At 50.3% G+C, this 21,752-nt stretch overlaps 1 protein-coding gene across 2 annotated transcripts in view; it reads right to left on the reverse strand.

Annotated features, from left to right (window-relative positions):
* Positions 1-325: 325 nt before the first annotated feature.
* The window catches only part of LRP3 (LDL receptor related protein 3), a 91,195-nt gene continuing 69,768 nt past the window's right edge, over positions 326-21,752 (reverse strand). For both annotated transcript variants that reach the window (XM_063945989.1, XM_063945988.1), the window contains exons 6-7: positions 1,973-2,105; positions 326-1,143 (exon numbers count right to left, since the gene is read on the reverse strand). In XM_063945989.1, coding sequence (XP_063802059.1) covers positions 346-1,143; positions 1,973-2,105 — 931 coding nt within the window. In that variant the 3' untranslated portion in view covers positions 326-345. The remainder of the gene's footprint in view (positions 1,144-1,972; positions 2,106-21,752) is intronic.

Genomic DNA, 21,752 nt, shown 5'->3' on the forward strand with positions numbered 1-21,752 from the left:
TAAGCTTTGGAGAGAGATAAAGTGGTCGGGGTTAAAGCGCCAGCCAATCAGCTCCTAACTGCCATGTACGGGCTGTTTTTAAAAAAATGACAGTTAGGGACTGAGTGGCTGGTACTTTATCTCCGTCCGCTCTCTCTCTCACCATGGCTTAGTAAATAGACCCCTTAGTCATTTGTCTAGCATAGTCTTTGAGAGTCCAAAAGGCTTGATACATCTCCTCTATTGACAGCAGAAGCTCACATGAGTGTGGACACGATAATATGATATAAAAATATATGCTGCGTGCCAAGATACGGACTCTTTACAAAAGAATACAAAACAATGGTACGGTGGTAGGCAACTTCATTAGCATATCAATAAAGATTCGTCATCACTAGTGCTACTCTCCGAGAGGGGGTGAGAGGTCTGTACCGATGGGTGGTGGTAATTGACATGTACCCCCAAGGGCTCCTCCTGACAGGAAGGTACGCAGCTATGAGGCTGTTCGTTCACCTGAATTTGGACATTCGTTGAGCTGTCTAAGTGTTCAGTGTTTTTCAAAGGCAATCTTAAAAGTTCCTCGTTGTGTTGATGGCTTTGGGTTAACCTGCTAGAACCAGTAGCAGTCCTTTCTGATAGAGGCACCAAGTAAAATGTTTCTGAGAGATCTGCCGGCATGGAAACTCCACGAGTCACTGCCGGATCTTCTCTTATGGCTGGGTTATAAAAACTGTGGCAGAGACTTTCAGAGTCTGAGAGTGCGACAGACGTTTCCCCCTCTGGCTGCACCTGCAGCTCCGAGCAAGCTTGCTGCACAACGTTTAACGGAAGCTGCTCCACAGCTTCCAGTTCATGGCGCAAATTGTCGGCAACCAGGTCGGAGCAGTCTCCCGCTTGGTTGCCGGTTTGCGTGTGCGTGTTGCATCTTTCCGGAGGCGAGGACGGGCTACGCCAGTTCTCCTCACTTCTGCCGACGTCCGTTTCGCTGCATCGTGCTTGTGACAGCAGGGATGATGTCAGCAAAGGAATCTGCCCTCTGGCACGTGGGTGGTGAAATAACCGGTTCCACAGGCGGCCCAAACGCCTTCTGGAGGAGTTCCTCCTGGAAGAATGCCGTCTCATTTGCCGACGCATTGCTGTGCGAATGTTCTGTAGCATGGAAACCTGGGAGAAGAAATCTCTTGTTCATAAAACATACAAATCAATATATAATCAGCCTCATAGTATAAAACATTTCGTATTATTCTAATTAAAAATACGCTCTAACAACTTTGTAGAAGTTTTGTTCCATATAAAAGTGTCTGTGACATCACAATCTTCCTGCATCAATTTGGCGTGACCATCACATGACTATAGTGCTGCTGGGGTACCCTGATCCTTCTACTATATAACTCCCAGTCTGTGGCTGTTCAGTTAGACACATGTACATATTGTTACACACACAGGCCCCATTTCTCTATCTTCTGTATTTGCTATTTTTCACTTACTCCACAGAATATTTAAAATAAAGAGACTGCAATATTGCAGGGCCCCTCTCCCAGCAGCACAATGTTTAGCTCTAGAAAGAAAGTGCTATGGGGTTGATTAAAAGGTGGCCACTATAGCGTGTGCCCCGGGTGACGGATTTGAGGGGGCGCCAAGACAGCCGGAGACCAAAAGCGGGAAACCTGTGATGAGTTGGAAGCATGCCGTTGTGGGGGTAGTCTTCAGAGGGTAGGCCAGAGCCTGCACCGCTGGGTGCTGCAGAGATATAGCGGGGAGAGACACAGGCTGTTGCAGTGATACGGGCAGGAGAGGTTGGGGGGGGGGGGCAGACTGAGGTAGGGCACAGGTTGCTGCAAAGAATAGGGGGCCGCCAAATTACTATGTTGCCCCAGGTGACTAAAATCCTAGTTTCGGTACTGGATAACCCATGCCGATTTATCAAGCAAACCTGTTCTGTTAATTACTTTTTTTAATTAATTGTGAAAACGGGTGATTAAATGGACATTACTTGTGAGTCGCTGACAGCCGGAAAGTCCTCAACTGGCGGAATAAGTCCCTGTGCAATGAGCTGCCCATAAGAAGGAGGAGCCTCTCGTCTCACAAACTCCGCCTCCAGACGCGTCATCTGTGTTTCAAACGCCCTGAAGAGAGAAAAAAAAAAGTGGTGTAACATTATAGGAGGGGGTATGGGAGCTTCATGGGAGCAGTGGAAACTTCTAGTCATATGATAAATATAATGCAGATGATATAACAAAGTCTAATATATAACTGATCGTAATAACATGTAGTTGCCATCTGTATAAACAGTGAGCTCTGATGTCACGCAGCCACCCTGGAACCGCCACCGACCCGCCCGTTTTCCTCATGCCGCAACCTCAATGGTCCATCGTCGCCCAGGCACGCCCGAGAACGTCTCTGCCTGTCAAACAGGTAGAGGTGTTTACATCCAATGCAATTGCATTAGCCGGGCTGCGTATAGGCAGGACGGGACCTGCGCGTGTGCATTAGCTCCTGGAACAGGGATGTTGCGTTGCGATGCGAGCTAAGTAACCCCCTAAGGTTCCCATTCAGCACGGATTGCAGAATCTGCGCTCCCTTCTGTAGCATGCTGGAGCCGCCCAGCGCAGGGCAAGGCCGCCTGGCATGCTAACTCTCGCCCCGCGGCTGCGGCCAAAATCCGATGCGATGCAGCAATTGTGGATGACCTGCTGCAGCCGCAGCTAGGCAGAGTATGCAGGCGGTACGCCGCCATTTTTCCCAATCGGAGCGGCTGCGTGTGACGTCATGGAGCCGCCCCGAAAACGGTCTGGCCACGCCTGAGTTGGTCGGAACACTCCCCCAATAACCCGAATTGCCGTCCCCACGACGCCTGCCGCTGACACTTCTCCGGGATGCAATCGCACTGTGAATGTAAATGCTCGTTTGTGATTTTCTCAACACTGCGATCCAACCTGAATAACCCCCAAACTCCAATGGTGGTGGAAGTATTACTGGGCAGCTTCTAATAGTCTTATAATTTACTATAGGAGATGCAGGACTGTATACCGTACATACTGTACACAGTAATACAGAGTTACAGAAAGGGGCCTGGCCGGATGCAGCAGATCTGGACGGATTGGATGTGGTCTAAGCCTAGGGATAATATTTAAACCTTTTTTGCAGAAACCACATGTAACACAGATAATATGGCGTGGTATATGAAAAAAAAAATAGTTACCTATAAAACCAAATATTAATAAATAACCCAATCAGTTCCGTACAATAACGCACACCCTCTGGAAGATCAGCAGTTTTGTCGGGTTTATTTTCATTATAAATATATATTCGGCATATGGGCTTAATTCTGCCTGCACATTGGTGGTCATTCCAAGTTGATCGCTAGCTGCATTCGTTCACTGTGCAGCTATGAGGCAAAAAAACGGCACTTCTGCGCATGCATATGCGGCGCAATTCACACGCGCGACGTACTATTACAACGAACGATGTAGTTTCACACAGGGTCTAGTGAAGCTTTTCAGTCGCATTGCTGGCCACAGAGTGATTGACATGAAGTGGGCGTTCCTGGGTGTTCGAAAAAACGCAGGCGTGCCAGGAAAAAGGCAGGCGTGGCAGGGGAACGCAGGGCGTGTTCGTGACGTCAAAACAGGAACTGAACAGTCTGAAGTGATCGCAAGCGCTGAGTAGGTTTTGAGCTACTCTAAAACTGCACAAAAAACTTTGTAGCCGCTCTGCAATCCTTTCGTTCGCACTTCTGCTAAGCTAAGATACACTCCCAGTGGGAGGCGGCATAGCGTGTGCACGGCTGCTAAAAGCTGCTAGCGAGCGATCAACTCGGAATGACCACCATAGATTCTACTTTCCCTGCACACTGACATTTACTAACATTAATGGCAGAATGGGGGTAATTCAGACCTGATCGTTTAGCACTAGTCCGCCCCGCGTGTCAGGCCCTACCCCCTGCAAGGGTGCAAAACATTGCACGGCGGCGATGGTTTTGCACCCGCTGAGTAGCACCCTGCCAGCGCAGCTCCTGCGCGCTGGCAGGTGGTTACCCGCTGCCTCCCAGGTCGCAGCGGCTGCGTGTGACGTCACGCAGCCGCCGCGGCCCACCCCCGCAGTGGTCCAGACCATGCCCCGCCAACAGCTTTCTAACGCTGTTGGCACGCCCCCTCCCGCCCGGTGACCGCCTCTGCCTGGCGATGCTTTTAGCATCTCACTGGGCTCCTGGGGTGCGCACGCGCAGAACACCCACTGCACGTGCGCACTCCACTAAAAATTCAGACTGCGATAGCTGCCGCTGCTGCGATCTAGTCTCAATTACCCCCCAATGTCTGTACGGTCGTCAGCCTCGTACAGGGATCTCCAACGTGGTCTCTCCCCCTCAGTTCATCCCATAGTCTCCTTTATGGGGGATGTCTAATGAGCCCCGAAAACCGGCACTTATCTGGGATTTCTCTAACGTCCTAGTGGATGCTGGGAACTCCGTAAGGACCATGGGGAATAGCGGGCTCCGAAGGAGGCTGGGCACTCTAGAAAGATTTATGACTACCTGGTGTGCACTGGCTCCTCCCACTATGACCCTCCTCCAAGCCTCAGTTAGATCTTGTGCCCGGCCGAGCTGGATGCACACTAGGGGCTCTCCTGAGCTCTTAGAAAGAAAGTATAGATTTGTTTTTTTATTTTCAGTGAGACCTGCTGGCAACAGACACACTGCAGCGAGGGACTAAGGGGAGAAGAAGCGAACCTACCTGCTTGCAGCCAGCTTGGGCTTCTTAGGCTATTGGACACCATTAGCTCCAGAGGGATCGACCGCAGGCCCAGTCCTTGGTGTTCGGTCCCGGAGCCGCGCCGCCGTCCCCCTTACAGAGCCAGAAGCAAGAAGAGGTCCGGAAAATCGGCGGCAGAAGACATAAGTCTTCACCAAGGTAGCGCACAGCACTGCAGCTGTGCGCCATTGCTCCTCATACACACTTCATACTCCGGTCACTGAGGGTGCAGGGCGCTGGGGGGGGGGGCGCCCTGAGAAGCAATAATAACACCTTGGCTGGCAAAAACTCCACAATATATAGTCCCAGAGGCTATATATGTGGAAAATACCCCTGCCAGAATATGGAAAAAAGCGGGAGAATAGGCCGCGGAAAAGGGGCGGAGCTATCTCCTGCAGCACACTGGCGCCATTTCTCCTTCACAGATCCGCTGGAAGGAAGCTCCCTGGCTCTCCCCTGCAGTATACACTACAGAACAGGGTAAAAACAGAGAGGGGGGGGCACTAAATTTAGGCGCAATATATATATTATATAAAAAAGCAGCTATAGGGGACATAACTCAGTTAGTCCCTGCATTATATAGCGCTCTGGTGTGTGCTGGCATACTCTCACTCTGTCCCCCCAAAGGGCTTTTGTGGGTCCTGTCCTCATTCGGAGCATTCCTTGTGTGTGTGCGGTGTGTCGGTACGGCTGTGTCGACATGTTTGATGAGGATAATGATGTGGAGGCGGAGCAGATGCCTTTAGAAGGGATGTCACCCCCTGCGGGGCAGACACCTGAGTGGATGGGCTTATGGAAAGTAATGAGTGCACGTATAGACTCCCTATATAAGAAAATCGACGACATGCCAAATGTGGGACAGCCGACTTCTCAGCTCGTGCCTGCCCAGGCGTCGCATGGGTCGTCAGGGGCTCTAAAACGCCCGCTACCTCAAGCAGACCCAGATGTCGACACTGATACTGACACCAGTGTCGACGACGATGAGTCTAACCTGATGCCCACTAAGGCCATTCACTGCATGATTGAGGCAATGAAAGAGGTGTTACACATTTCTGATATAACTACAGGTACCACTAAAAAGGGTATTATGTTTGGAGAGAAAAAACTACCCGTAGTTTTTCCCCCATCAGATGAATTAAATGAAGTGTGTGAAGAAGCGTGGGCTTTCCCTGATAAAAAATTGGTAATTCCTAAGAAGGTACTAATGGCGTTCCCTTTCCCGCCAGAGGATAGGTCACGTTGGGAAACACCCCCTAGAGTGGATAAAGCGCTCACACGTTTGTCTAAAAAGGTGGCACTACCGTCTCCGGATACGGCCGCCCTCAAGGAACCTGCTGATAGAAAGCAGGAGGCGATCCTGAAGTCTGTATATACACACACAGGCATTATACTTAGGCCAGCTATTGCGTCAGCTTGGATGTGCAGTGCTGCCGCTGCGTGGTCAGATAAACTGTCAGAAAATATTGACACATTAGACAGAGACACGATCCTGTTAACCATAGACCATATAAAAGACTCAGTCTTATATATGAGAGATGCACAGAGGGAAATCTGCCGACTGGCATCTAAAGTAAGTGCATTGTCCATTTCTGCTAGGAGAGGCTTATGGACTCGCCAGTGGACAGGAGATGCGGATTCAAAAAAGCACATGGAAGTGTTACCATATAAGGGTGAGGAATTATTTGGGGATGGTCTCTCGGACCTAGTTTCCACAGCAACGTCTGGGAAGTCAGCATTTTTACCCCATGTCCCCTCACAGCCTAAGAAGGCGCCGTTTTATCAGGTTCAGTCCTTTCGGACCCAGAAAAACAGGCGTGGAAAAGGCGGGTCCTTTCTGTCCAGAGGCAGAGGTAGGGGAAAAAGGCTGCAACAAACAGCAGGTTCCCGGGAGCAAAAGTCCTCCCCCGCTTCTTCTTCCAAGTCCGCCGCATGACGGTGGGGCTCCACAGGCGGAGCCAGGTACGGTGGGGGGGTCGCCTCAAAAATTTCAGCGATCAGTGGGTTCGCTCACAGGTGGATCCCTGGATCCTGCAAATAGTATCTCAGGGGTACAAGCTGGAATTCGAGGCGTCCCCACCCCACCGGTTCCTAAAATCTGCCTTGCCGATTGCTCCCTCAGACAGGGAGGCGGTGCTAGCGGCAATTCACAAGCTGTATTCCCAGCAGGTGATAATCAAGGTACCCCTACTTCAACAAGGCCGGGGTTATTATTCCACACTATTTGTGGTACCGAAACCGGACGGTTCGGTGAGACCCATTCTAAATTTGAAATCCTTGAACACGTACATAAAGAAATTCAAGTTCAAGATGGAATCGCTCAGGGCGGTTATTGCAAGCCTGGACGAGGGGGATTACATGGTATCCCTGGACATCAAGGATGCTTACCTACATGTCCCCATTTACCATCCTCACCAGGAGTACCTCAGATTTGTGGTACAGGATTGCCATTACCAATTCCAGACGCTGCCGTTTGGACTGTCCACGGCACCGAGGGTATTTACCAAGGTTATGGCGGAAATGATGATACTCCTTCGAAGAAAGGGAGTTTTAATTATCCCGTACTTGGACGATCTCCTAATAAAAGCGAGGTCCAAGGAACAGTTGTTGGTGGGAGTAGCACTATCTCAGGAGGTGCTGCACCAGCACGGCTGGATTCTGAATATCCCAAAGTCACAGCTGGTTCCGACGACACGGCTACTGTTCCTGGGTATGATTCTGGATACAGTCCAGAAGAAAGTGTTTCTCCCGGAGGAGAAAGCCAGGGAGTTGTCATCTCTAGTCAGAGACCTCCTGAAACCAAAACAGGTATCAGTGCATCGCTGCACACGGGTCCTAGGGAAGATGGTGGTTTCTTACGAAGCAATTCCCTTCGGCAGGTTCCATGCCAGAATCTTTCAGTGGGACCTGTTGGACCAGTGGTCCGGATCGCATCTTCAGATGCATCGCTTAATAACCCTGTCTCCAAGAACCAGGGTGTCTCTACTGTGGTGGCTGCAGAGTGCCCATCTTCTAGAGGGCCGCAGGTTCGGAATACAGGACTGGGTCCTGGTGACCACGGATGCCAGCCTTCGAGGCTGGGGGGCAGTCATACAGGGAAGAAACTTCCAAGGACTATGGTCGAGTCAGGAGACTTCCCTTCACATAAATATTCTGGAACTAAGGGCCATCTACAATGCCCTAAGTCGAGCAAAAGCCCTGCTCCTACAACAGCCGGTGCTGATCCAGTCAGACAACATCACGGCAGTCGCCCATGTAAATCGACAGGGCGGCACAAGAAGCAGGATGGCGATGGCAGAAGCCACAAGAATTCTCCGATGGGCGGAGAATCATGTACTAGCACTGTCAGCAGTGTTCATTCCGGGAGTGGACAACTGGGAAGCAGACTTCCTCAGCAGACACGACCTCCACCCGGGAGAGTGGGGACTTCACCCAGAAGTCTTCCAGATGCTGGTAAACCGTTGGGAAAAACCACAGGTGGACATGATGGCGTCCCGTCTCAACAAAAAGTTAAAAAGATATTGCGCCAGGTCAAGGGACCCTCAGGCGATAGCTGTGGACGCTCTAGTGACACCGTGGGTGTACCAGTCGGTTTATGTGTTCCCTCCTCTGCCTCTCATTCCAAAGGTATTGAGAATAATAAGAAAGCGAGGAGTGAACACAATTCTCGTGGTTCCGGATTGGCCAAGACGAGCGTGGTACCCGGAACTTCAAGAGATGCTCTCAGAGGACCCGTAGCCTCTACCGCTCAGACAGGACCTGATACAGCAGGGGCCCTGTCTGTTCCAAGACTTACCGCGGCTGCGTTTGACGGCATGGCGGTTGAACACCGGATCCTAAAGGAAAAGGGTATTCCGGAAGAAGTCATTCCTACGCTTATTAAGGCCAGGAAAGATGTTACGGCAACGCATTATCACCGCATATGGCGAAAATATGTTGCATGGTGCGAGGCCAATAAGGCCCCAACAGAGGAATTTCAACTAGGTCGATTTCTGCATTTCCTGCAAGCAGGAGTGGATATAGGCCTAAAACTAGGCTCCATTAAAGTACAGATCTCGGCTCTGTCGATTTTCTTTCAAAAAGAACTAGCTTCAGTCCCTGAAGTTCAGACTTTTGTAAAAGGAGTGCTGCATATTCAGCCCCCGTTTGTGCCTCCTGTGGCACCTTGGGATCTCAACGTGATGTTGAGTTTCTTAAAATCACATTGGTTTGAGCCACTAAAAACCGTGGATCTGAAATATCTCACGTGGAAAGTGGTCATGTTGTTAGCCTTGGCTTCGGCCAGGCGAGTGTCAGAATTAGCGGCTTTATCATGTAAAAGCCCTTATCTGATTTTCCATATGGATAGGGCAGAGTTGAGGACTCGTCCCCAATTTCTCCCTAAGGTGGTGTCAGCGTTTCACCTGAACCAGCCTATTGTGGTGCCGGCGGCTACTAGTGAATTGGAGGACTCCAAGTTGCTAGACGTTGTCAGGGCCCTGAAAATATATGTTTCCAGGACGGCTGGAGTCAGGAAAACTGACTCGTTGTTTATCCTGTATGCACCCAACAAGCTGGGTGCTCCTGCTTCTAAGCAGTCTATTGCTCGCTGGATTTGTAGTACAATTCAGCTTGCACATTCTGTGGCAGGCATACCACAGCCAAAATCTGTAAATGCCCATTCCACAAGGAAGGTGGGCTCATCTTGGGCGGCTGCCCCGAGGGGTCTCGGCTTTACAACTTTGCCGAGCAGCTACTTGGTCAGGGGCAAACACGTTTGCAAAATTCTACAAATTTGATACCCTGGCTGAGGAGGACCTGGAGTTCTCTCATTCGGTGCTACAGAGTCATGCGCACTCTCCCGCCCGTTTGGGAGCTTTGGTATAATCCCCATGGTCCTTACGGAGTTCCCAGCATCCACTAGGACGTTAGAGAAAATAAGAATTTACTCACCGGTAATTCTATTTCTCGTAGTCCGTAGTGGATGCTGGGCGCCCATCCCAAGTGCGGATTGTCTGCAATACTTGTACATAGTTACTGTTAACTAAAGGGTTATTGTTGAGCCATCTGTTGAGAGGCTCAGTTGTTTTCATACTGTCAAACTGGATATAGTATCACGAGTTGTACGGTGTGATTGGTGTGGCTGGTAAGAGTCTTACCCGGGATTCTAAATCCTTCCTTATTATGTCTGCTCGTCCGGGCACAGTGTCCTAACTGAGGCTTGGAGGAGGGTCATAGTGGGAGGAGCCAGTGCACACCAGGTAGTCATAAATCTTTCTAGAGTGCCCAGCCTCCTTCGGAGCCCGCTATTCCCCATGGTCCTTACGGAGTTCCCAGCATCCACTACGGACTACGAGAAATGGAATTACCGGTGAGTAAATTCTTATTTTTTCTTCACCTGCCTGAGGCAAGCGGGAAAAAAATCCCAAATAAAATGGCCCATTTTTTGCAATTGCGGATCTTAGAACACATAGGTCAGGGAACTTTTCTTGGATCCTATGTGTTTTCACCCAAAAATGTAAAAAAATAAGATTTTACTCACAGGTAAATCTATTTCTCGTAGTCCGTAGTGGATGCTGGGACTCCGAAAGGACCATGGGGGGGGGGAGGGGGGGGGGGGGGGGGGAGCGGCTCCGCAGGAGACTGGGCACAACTAAAGAAAGCTTTAGGACTACCTGGTGTGCACTGGCTCCTCCCACTATGACCCTCCTCCAGACCTCTGTTAGGATACTGTGCCCGGAAGAGCTGACACAATAAGGAAGGATTTTGAATCCCGGGTAAGACTCATACCAGCCACACCAATCACACCGTATAACTCGTGATACTATACCCTGTTAACAGTATGAAATAACTGAGCCTCTCAACAGATGGCTCAACAATAACCCTTTAGTTAGGCAATAACTATAAACAAGTATTGCAGACAATCCGCACTTGGGATGGGCGCCCAGCATCCACTACGGACTACGAGAAATAGATTTACCGGTGAGTAAAATCTTATTTTCTCCGACGTCCTAAGTGGATGCTGGGACTCCGTAAGGACCATGGGGATTATACCAAAGCTCCCAAACGGGCGGGAGAGTGCGGATGACTCTGCAGCACCGAATGAGCAAACTCTAGGTCCTCCTCAGCCAGGGTATCAAACTTGTAGACTCTTGCAAATATGTTTGAACCCGACCAAGTAACAGCTCGGCAAATTTGTAAAGCCGAGACTCCTCGGGCAGCCGCCCAAGAAGAGCCCACTTTCCTCGTGGAATGGGCTTTTACAGATTTAGGGTGCGGCAGTCCAGCCGCAGAATGTGCAAGTTGAATCGTGCTACAGATCCAGCGAGCAATAGTCTGCTTAGAAGCAGGAGCACCCAGCTTGTTGGGTGCATACAGGATAAATAGCGAGTCAGTTTTCCTGACTCCAGCCGTCCTGGAAACATATACTTTTCAGGGCCCTGACTACGTCCAGTAACTTGGAATCCTCCAAGTCCCAAGTAGTCGCAGGCACCACAATAGGTTGGTTCACATGAAAAACTGATACCACCTTAGGAAGGAATTGGGAACGAGTCCTCAATTCCGCCTTATCCATATAAAAAATCAGATAAGGGCTTTTGCATGACAAAGCCGCCAATTCTGATACACGCCTGGCCGACGCCAAGGCCAACAGCATGACCACTTTCCACGTGAGGTATTGTAGCTCCACGGATTTAAGTGGCTCAACCCAATGCGACTTCAGGAAATCCAACACCACGTTGAGATCCCACGGTGCCACTGGAGGCACAAACGGGGGCTGACTATGCAGCACTCCCTTAACAAAAGTCTGAACTTCAGGCAGTGAAGCCAGTTCTATTTTGGAAGAAAATCGATAGAGCCGAAATCTGGACCTTAATGGAACCCAATTTTAGGCCCATAGTCACCCCTGACTGTAGGAAGTGCAGAAATCGACCTAGCTGAAATTCCTCCTTTGGGGCCTTCCTGGCCTCACAGCACGCAACATATTTCCGCCATATGCGGTGATAATGGTTTGCGTTCACTTCTTTCCTAGCTTTAATTAGCGTAGGGGTAACTTCCTCCGGAATGCCCTTTTCCTTCAGGATCCGGCGTTCAACCGCCATGCCGTCAAACGCAGCCGCGGTACGTCTTGGAACAGACAGGCCCTCTGCTGCAGCAGGTCCTGTCTGAGCGGCAGAGGCCATGGGTCCTCTGAGATCATTTCTTGGAGTTCTGGGTACCAAGCTCTTCTTGGCCAATCCGGAACAATGAGTATAGTTCTTACTCCTCTCCTTCTTATTATTCTCATTACCCTGGGTAAGAGAGGCAGAGAAGGGAACACATACACCGACTGGTACACCCACGGTGTTACCAGAGCGTCCACAGCTATCGCCTGAGGGTCCCTTGACCTGGCGCAATATCTTTGTAGCTTTTTGTTGAGGCGGGACGCCATCATGTCCACCTGTGGCCTTTCCAAACGGTGTACAATCATTTGGAAGACTTCTGGATGAAGTCCCCACTCTCCCGGGTGGAGGTCGTGTCTGCTGAGAAAGTCTGCTTCCCAGTTGTCCACTCCGGGAATAAACACTGCTGACAGTGCTAACACATGATTTTCCGCCCATCGGAGAATCCTTGTGGCTTCTGCCATCGCCATCCTGCTTCTTGTGCCGCCCTGTCGGTTTACATGAGCGACCGCCGTCTGACTGGATCAGCACCGGCCGGTGTTGAAGCAGGGGTTTAGCCTGACTTAGGGCATTGTAAATGGCCCTTAGTTCCAGAATATTTATGTGTAGGGAAGTCTCCTGACTTTTCCATAATCCTTGGAAGTTTCTTCCCTGTGTGACTGCCCCCCAGCCTCGAAGGCTTGTATCCGTGGTCACCAGGACCCAGTCCTGTATGCCGAATCTGCGGCCCCTTAGAAGATGAGCACTCTGCAGCCACCACAACAGCGACACCCTGGCCCTTGGAGACCGGGTTATCCGCGGATGCATCTGAAGATGCGACCCGGACCACTTGTCCAACAAATCCCACTGGAAGATCCTTGCATGGGACCTGGCGAATGGAATTACTTCGTAAGAAGCTACCATCTTTCCCAGGGCTCGCGTGCATTGATGCACCGACACCTGTATTTGTATTAGGAGGTCTCTGTCTAGAGACGACAACTCCTTGGACTTCTCCTCCGGGAGAAAACCCTTTTTATCCTGTTCTGTGTCCAGAACCATACCCAGGAACAGTAGACGCGTCGTAGGAACCAGCTGCGACTTTGGAATATTCAGAATCCAGCCGTGCTGTTGTAGCACTTCCCGAGATAGTGCTACTCCGACGAACAACTGCTCCCTGGACCTCGCCTTTATAAGGAGATCGTCCAAGTACGGGATAATTATTTCGGCCATTACCTTGGTAAATACCCTCGGTGCCGGGGACAGACCAACGGCAACGTCTGGAATTGGTAATGACAATCCTGTACCACAATTTTGAGGTACTCCTGGTGAAGAGGGTAAATAGGGACATGCAGGTAAGCATCCTTGATGTCCAGTGATACCATGAAATTCTCCAGGCTTGCAATAATCGCCCTGAGCGATTCCATTTTGAAATTGAACCTGCGTATATAAGTGTTCAAGGATTTCAATTTTAGAATGGGTCTCACCGAACCGTCTGGTTTCGGTACCACAACATTTTGGAATAGTAACCCCGGCCTTGTTGAAGGAGGGGTACCTTGATTTCACCTGCTGGAAGTACAGCTTGTGAATTGCCGCCAGTACTACCTCCCTTTCTCCGAGGGCAGCAGGCAAGGCTGATGTGAGGTAACGGCGAGGGGGAGTCGCCTCGAACTCCAGCCTGTATCCCTGTGATACTACTTGCAGAACCTAGGGATCCACCTGTGGGCCAGCCCACTGGTCCCTGAAGTTCCCGAGACGCGCCCCCACCGCACCTGTCTCCACCTGTGGAGCCCCAGCGTCATGCGGTGGACTCAGAGGAAGCGGGGGAAGATTTTTGATCCTGGGAACCGGCTGTCTGGTGCAGCTTTTTCCTTCTTCCCTTGTCTCTGTGCAGAAAGGAAGCGCCTTTGACCCGCTTGCTTTTCTGAAGCCGAAAGGACTGTACCTGAAAATACGGTGCTTTCTTAGGCTGTGAGGAAACCTGAGGTAAAAGTTTTTCTTCCCAGCTGTTGCTGTGGATACGAGGTCCTAGAGACCATCCCCAAACAATTCCTCACCCTTATAAGGCAGATGTGCCTTTTAAAGGCAGCATCACCTGTCCACTGCCGGGTCTCTAATACCCTCCTGGCAGAATGGACATTGCATTAATTCTGGATGCCAGCCGGCAAATATCCCTCTGTGCATCCTTCATATATAAAACAACGTCTTTAATATGCTCTATGTTAGCAAAATATTATCCCTGTCTAGGGTATTAATATTATCTGACAGGGTATCAGACCACGCTGCAGCAGCACTATTTATGCTGAGGCAAATGCAGGTCTCAGTATAGTACCTGAGTGTGTTATACAGACTTCAGGATAGCCTCCTGCTTTTTATCAGCAGGCTCCTTCAAAGTGGCCGTATCCCAAGACGGCAGTGCCACCTTTTTTGACAAACGTGTGAGCGCTTTATCCACCCTAGGGGATATCTCCCAACGTGACCTATCCTCTGGCGGGAAAGGGTACGCCAGCAGTAACTTTTTAGAAAATAAGAATTTACTTACCGATAATTCTATTTCTCGTAGTCCGTAGTGGATGCTGGGGACTCCGTCAGGACCATGGGGAATAGCGGCTCCGCAGGAGACAGGGCACAAAAAGTAAGCTTTTAGGATCACATGGTGTGTACTGGCTCCTCCCCCTATGACCCTCCTCCAAGCCTCAGTTAGGTACTGTGCCCGGACGAGCGTACACAATAAGGAAGGATATTGAACCCCGGGTAAGACTCATACCAGCCACACCAATCACACCGTATAACTTGTGATCTGAACCCAGTTAACAGTATGACAAACGTAGGAGCCTCTGAACAGATGGCTCACAACAAATAACAACCCGATTTTTTTGTAACAATAACTATGTACAAGTATTGCAGACAATCCGCACTTGGGATGGGCGCCCAGCATCCACTACGGACTACGAGAAATAGAATTATCGGTAAGTAAATTCTTATTTTCTCTAACGTCCTAAGTGGATGCTGGGGACTCCGTCAGGACCATGGGGATTATACCAAAGCTCCCAAACGGGCGGGAGAGTGCGGATGACTCTGCAGCACCGAATGAGAGAACTCAAGGTCCTCCTCAGCCAGGGTATCAAATTTGTAGAATTTTGCAAACGTGTTTGCCCCTGACCAAGTAGCAGCTCGGCAGAGTTGTAATGCCGAGACTCCCCGGGCAGCCGCCCAGGATGAGCCCACTTTCCTTGTGGAATGGGCCTTGACAGATTTAGGTTGTGGCAAGCCTGCCACAGAATGTGCAAGTTGAATTGTGCTACAAATCCAACGAGCAATCGTCTGCTTAGAAGCAGGAGCACCCATCTTGTTGGGTGCATACAATATAAGCAGTGAGTCAGACTTTCTGACTCCAGCCGTTCTTGAAATATATATTTTCAATGCCCGGACCACGTCCAACAACTTGGAATCCTCCAACTCGTTAGTAGCCGCAGGCACCACAATAGGCTGGTTCAGGTGAAACGCTGACACCACCTTAGGCAGAAAATGAGGACGCGTCCGCAGTTCTGCCCTGTCCGTATGGAAAATCAGATATGGGCTCTTATATGATAAAGCCGCCAATTCTGATACTCTCCTGGCTGAAGCCAGGGCCAGTAGCATGGTTACTTTCCATGTAAGATACTTCATCTCCACCGATTTGAGCGGCTCAAACCAATGGGATTTTAGAAAATCCAAGACTACATTAAGATCCCACGGTGCCACTGGGGGCACAACCGGGGGCTGTATATGTAGTACTCCTTTTACAAAAGTCTGAACTTCAGGAACTGAAGCCAATTCTTTCTGGAAGAAAATCGACAGGGCCGAAATTTGAACCTTAATGGACCCCAATTTGAGGCCCATAGACAATCCTGTTTGCAGGAAATGTAGGAATCGACCCAGTTGAAATTCCTCCGTGGGGGCCTTCCTGGCCTCACACCACGCAACATATTTCCTCCAAATGCGGTGATAATGTTGTGCAGTCACCTCCTTCCTGGCCTTTACCAGTGTAGGAATGACCTCTTCCGGAATGCCTTTTTCCTTTAGAATTCGGCGTTCAACCGCCATGCCGTCAAACGCAGCCGCGGTAAGTCTTGGAATAGACACGGTCCCTGCTGAAGCAGGTCCCGTCTTAGAGGTAGAGGCCACGGATCCTCCGTGAGCATCTCTTGAAGTTCCGGGTACCAAGTTCTTCTTGGCCAATCCGGAGCCACTAGTATCGTTCTTACTCCCTTTTGCCGTATAATTCTCAGTACTTTTGGTATGAGAGGCAGAGGAGGGAACACATACACTGACTGGAACACCCACGGTGTTACCAGAGCGTCCACAGCTATTGCCTGAGGATCTCTTGACCTGGCGCAATACCTGTCCAGTTTTTTGTTGAGGCGGGACGCCATCATATCCACCATTGGTTTTTCCCAACGGTTCACAATCATGTGGAAGACTTCTGGATGAAGTCCCCACTCTCCCGGGTGTAGATCGTGTCTGCTGAGGAAGTCTGCTTCCCAGTTGTCCACTCCCGGAATGAATACTGCTGACAGTGCTATCACATGATCTTCCGCCCAGCGAAGAATCCTTGCAGCTTCTGCCATTGCTGTCCTGCTTCTTGTGCCGCCCTGTCTGTTTACGTGGGCGACTGCCGTGATGTTGTCCGACTGGATCAACACCGGCTGACCCTGAAGCAGGGGTTTTGCCAGACTTAGAGCATTGTAAATCGCTCTTAGCTCCAGTATATTTATGTGAAGAGACATCTCCAGGCTTGACCATACTCCCTGGAAGTTTCTTCCTTGTGTGACCGCTCCCCAGCCTCTCAGACTGGCATCCGTGGTCACCAGGACCCAGTCCTGTATGCCGAATCTGCGGCCCTCTAACAGATGAGCACTCTGCAACCACCACAGAAGAGACACCCTTGTCCGTGGCGATAAGGTTATCCGCTGATGCATCTGCAGATGCGATCCGGACCATTTGTCCAGCAGATCCCACTGAAAAGTTCGTGCGTGGAATCTGCCGAATGGAATCGCTTCGTAAGAAGCCACCATCTTTCCCAGGACTCTTGTGCATTGATGCACAGACACTGTCCCTGGTTTTAGGAGGTTCCTGACAAGTTCGGATAACTCCCTGGCTTTCTCCTCCGGAAGAAACACCTTTTTCTGAACCGTGTCCAGAATCATTCCCAGGAACAGCAGACGTGTCGTCGGGGTCAACTGAGATTTTGGAAAATTCAGAATCCACCCGTGTTGTTGCAGCACTAGTTGGGTTAGTGCTACTCCGTCTTCCAGCTGTTCTCTGGATCTTGCCCTTATCAGGAGATCGTCCAAGTAAGGGATAATTAATACGCCTCTTCTTCGTAGAAGGATCATCATTTCGGCCATTACCTTGGTAAAGACCCGAGGTGCCGTGGACAATCCAAACGGCAGCGTCTGAAACTGATAATGACAGTTTTGCACCACGAACCTGAGGTACCCTTGATGTGAAGGGCAAATTGGGACATGCAGGTAAGCGTCCTTTATGTCCAGGGACACCATAAAGTCCCCTTCTTCCAGATTCGCTATCACTGCTCTGAGTGACTCCATCTTGAACTTGAATTTTTGTATGTACAGGTTCAAAGATTTGAGATTTAGAATAGGTCTTACCGAGCCGTCCGGCTTCGGTACCACAAATAGCGTGGAGTAATACCCCTTTCCCTGTTGTAGGAGGGGTACCTTGACTATCACCTGCTGAGCAAACAGCTTGTGAATGGCTTCCAATACCGTCGCCCTGTCCGAGGGAGACGTTGGCAAAGCAGACTTTAGGAACCGGCGAGGGGGAGATTTCTCGAATTCCAACCTGTAACCCTGAGATACTACCTGTAGAATCCAGGGGTCCACCTGTGAGCAAGCCCACTGTGCGCTTAAATTCTTGAGTCGAGCCCCCACCGTTCCTGAGTCCGCTTGTAAGGCCCCAGCGTCATGCTGAGGGCTTTGCAGAACCCTGGGAGGGCTTCTGTTCCTGGGCAGGGGCTGCTTGCTGCCCTCTCTTACCCCTTCCTCTGCCCCGAGGCAGATATGACTGTCCTTTTGTCCGCTTGTTCTTATAGGAACGAAAGGACTGCGGCTGAAAAGACGGTGTCTTTTTCTGTTGGGAGGGGGTCTGAGGTAAAAAAGTGGATTTTCCGGCAGTTGCCGTAGCCACCAGATCCGATAGACCGACGCCAAATAATTCCTCCCCTTTATACGGCAATACTTCCATATGTCGTTTGGAATCCGCATCACCTGACCACTGTCGCGTCCATAAACTCCTTCTGGCAGATATGGACATCGCATTTACTCTCGATGCCAGAGTGCAAATATCTCTCTGCGCATCTCGCATATAAAGGAAAGCATCCTTTAATTGCTCTATAGTCAATAAAATACTGTCCCTATCCAGGGTATCAATATTTTCAGTCAGGGAATCCAACCAGACGACCCCAGCACTGCACATCCAGGCTGAGGCGATGGCTGGTCGCAGTATAACACCAGTATGAGTGTATATACTTTTCAGGGTAGTTTCCAGCCTCCTATCAGCTGGATCCTTGAGGGCGGCCGTATCAGGAGACGGTAACGCCACTTGTTTCGATAAGCGTGTGAGCGCCTTATCCACCCTAGGGGGTGTTTCCCAGCGCGCCCTAACCTCTGGCGGGAAAGGGTATAATGCTAATAACTTTTTTGAAATTAGCATTTTTCTATCTGGGTTAACCCACGCTTCATCACATACATCATTTAATTCCTCTGATTCAGGAAAAACTACAGGTAGTTTTTTCACCCCCCACATAATACCCCTTTTTGTGGTACTTGCAGTATCAGAGATATGCAAAGCCTCCTTCATTGCCGTGATCATATAACGTGTGGCCCTACTTGAAAATACGTTTGTTTCATCACCGTCGACACTAGATTCAGTGTCTGTGTCTGGGTCTGTGTCGACCGACTGAGGTAAAGGGCGCTTTACAGCCCCTGACGGTGTCTGAGACGCCTGGGCAGGTACTAACTGGTTTGCCGGCCGTCTCATGTCGTCAACTGATTTTTGTAATGTGCTGACATTATCACGTAATTCCATAAACAAGCCATCCATTCCGGTGTCGACTCCCTGGGGGGTGACATCACCATTATCGGCAATTGCTCTGCCTCCACGCCAACATCGTCCTCATACATGTCGACACAATTGTACCGACACACAGCAGACACACAGGGAATGCTCTTATCGAAGACAGGACCCCACTAGCCCTTTGGGGAGACAGAGGGAGAGTTTGCCAGCACACACCCAAGCGCTATAATATATATGGGAACAACCCTATATAAGTGTTGTTCCTTATAGCCGCTTAAATATATAAAAATATCGCCAAAATATGCCCCCCCTCTCTGTTTTACCCTGTTTCTGTAGTGCAGTGCAGGGGAGAGTCCTGGGAGCCTTCCTCACAGCGGAGCTGAGCAGGAAAATGGCGCTGTGTGCTGAGGAGAATAAGCCCCGCCCCCTATTCCGGCTGGCTTTTCTCCCGGAGTTTTAGACATTTGGCATGGGTTAAATACATACATATAGCCTTAATGGCTATATGTGATGTATTCTTTTGCCATAAAAGGTATTATATATTGCTGCCCAGGGCGCCCCCAGCAGCGCCCTGCACCCTCCGTGACCGTCTGGTGTGAAGTGTGTGACAACAATGGCGCACAGCTGCAGTGCTGTGCGCTACCTTCATGAAGACTGAAGAGCCTTCTGCCGCCTGTTTCCGGACCTTCAATCTTCAGCATCTGTAAGGGGGGTCGGCGGCGCGGCTCCGGGACGAACCCCAGGGTGAGACCTGTGTTCCGACTCCCTCTGGAGCTAATGGTGTCCAGTAGCCTAAGAATCCAATCCATCCTGCACGCAGGTGAGTTGAAATTCTCTCCCCTAAGTCCCTCGATGCAGTGAGCCTGTTGCCAGCAGGACTCACTGAAAATAAAAAACCTAAAAAACTTTTTCTAAGCAGCTCTTTAGGAGAGCCACCTAGATTGCACCCTGCTCGGACGGGCACAAAAACCTAACTGAGGCTTGGAGGAGGGTCATAGGGGGAGGAGCCAGTACACACCATGTGATCCTAAAAGCTTACTTGTTGTGCCCTGTCTCCTGCGGAGCCGCTATTCCCCATGGTCCTGACGGAGTCCCCAGCATCCACTTAGGACGTTAGAGAAATTACCATTTTCTTATCGGGGGAACCCACGCTCTTTACACACTTCTTTCACTCATCTGATGGGGGAACAAAACACTGTCTGCTTTTTCTCCCCAAACATAAAACCCCTTTTATGTGGTACTTGGGTTCATGTCAGAAATGTGTAACACATTTTTCATTGCCGAGATCATGCAACGGATGTTCCTAGTGGATTGTGTATATGTCTCAACCTCGTCGACACTGGAGTCAGACTCCGTGCCGACATCTGTGTCTGCCATCTGAGGTAACGGGCGTTTTTTTGAGCCCCTGATGGCCTTTGAGACGCCTGGGCAGGCGCGGGCTGAGAAGCCGGCTGTCCAACAGCTGTTACGTCATCCAGCCTTTTATGTCAGGAGTTGACATTGTCGGTTAATACCTTCCACCTATCCATCCACTCTGGTGTCGGCCCCACAGGGGGCGACATCCCATTTATCGGCCTCTGCTCCGCCTCCACGTAACCTTCCTCATCCAACATGTCGACACAGCCGTACCGACACACCGCACACACACAGGGAATGCTCTGACTGAGGACAGGACCCCACAAAGTCCTTTGGGGAGACAGAGAGAGAGTATGCCAGCACACACCAGAGCGCTATATAATGCAGGGATTAACACTATAACTGAGTGATTTTTCCCCCAATAGCTGCTTGTATACACATATTGCGCCTAAATTTAGTGCCCCCCCTCTCTTTTTAACCCTTTGAGCCTGAAAACTACAGGGGAGAGCCTGGGGAGCTGTCTTCCAGCTGCACTGTGAAGAAAAAATGGCGCCAGCGTGCTGAGGGAGATAGCCCCGCCCCTTTTACGGCTGACTTTTCTCCCGCTTTTTTCATGGATTCTGGCAGGGGTAATTTATCACATATATAGCCCTGGGACTATATATTGTGATGATTTGCCAGCCAAGGTGTATTATATTGCCCTCAGGGCGCCCCCCCCGAGCGCCCTGCACCCATCAGTGACCGGAGTGTGAGGTGTGCATGAGGAGCAATGGCGCACAGCTGCAGTGCTGTGCGCTACCTTGTTGAAGACAGAAGTCTTCTGCCGCCGATTTTCCGGAACACTTCTTGCTTCTGGCTCTGTAAGGGGGCCGGCGGCGCGGCTCCGGGACCGAACATCGAGGTCGGGTCCTGTGGTCGATCCCTCTGGAGCTAATGGTGTCCAGTAGCCTAGAAGCCCAAGCTAGCTGCAAGCAGGTAGGTTCGCTTCTTCTCCCCTTAGTCCCTCGTAGCAGTGAGTCTGTTGCCAGCAGATCTCACTGTAAAATAAAAAACCTAAAATATACTTTCTTTCTAGGAGCTCAGGAGAGCCCCTAGTGTGCATCCAGCTCGGCCGGGCACAGAAATCTAACTGAGGTCTGGAGGAGGGTCATAGTGGGAGGAGCCAGTGCACACCAGGTAGTCCTAAAGCTTTCTTTAGTTGTGCCCAGTCTCCTGCGGAGCCGCTACCGCCCCCCCCCATGGTCCTTACGGAGTCCCAGCATCCACTTAGGACGTCAGAGAAATGGGGGATAACTGAATTGGCTGAAAAAGAAAAATCGGCAAAAAAAGGTTTTAAAAAAATTGAAAAAACAAAACCAAACCACTTTTTGCAGCCCAAAATTTGGGGGGGACTAATTGAATATCCCTCTATGTTTCTTGTTAGATCCCCCTTCTCAGCTATACCCACTTTTCTACTATTGGACTACCATGTCCCATT

The sequence above is a fragment of the Pseudophryne corroboree genome, chromosome 11 (genome assembly GCF_028390025.1).
Source record: "Pseudophryne corroboree isolate aPseCor3 chromosome 11, aPseCor3.hap2, whole genome shotgun sequence".
In the NCBI taxonomy this organism is placed as follows: domain Eukaryota; kingdom Metazoa; phylum Chordata; class Amphibia; order Anura; family Myobatrachidae; genus Pseudophryne; species Pseudophryne corroboree.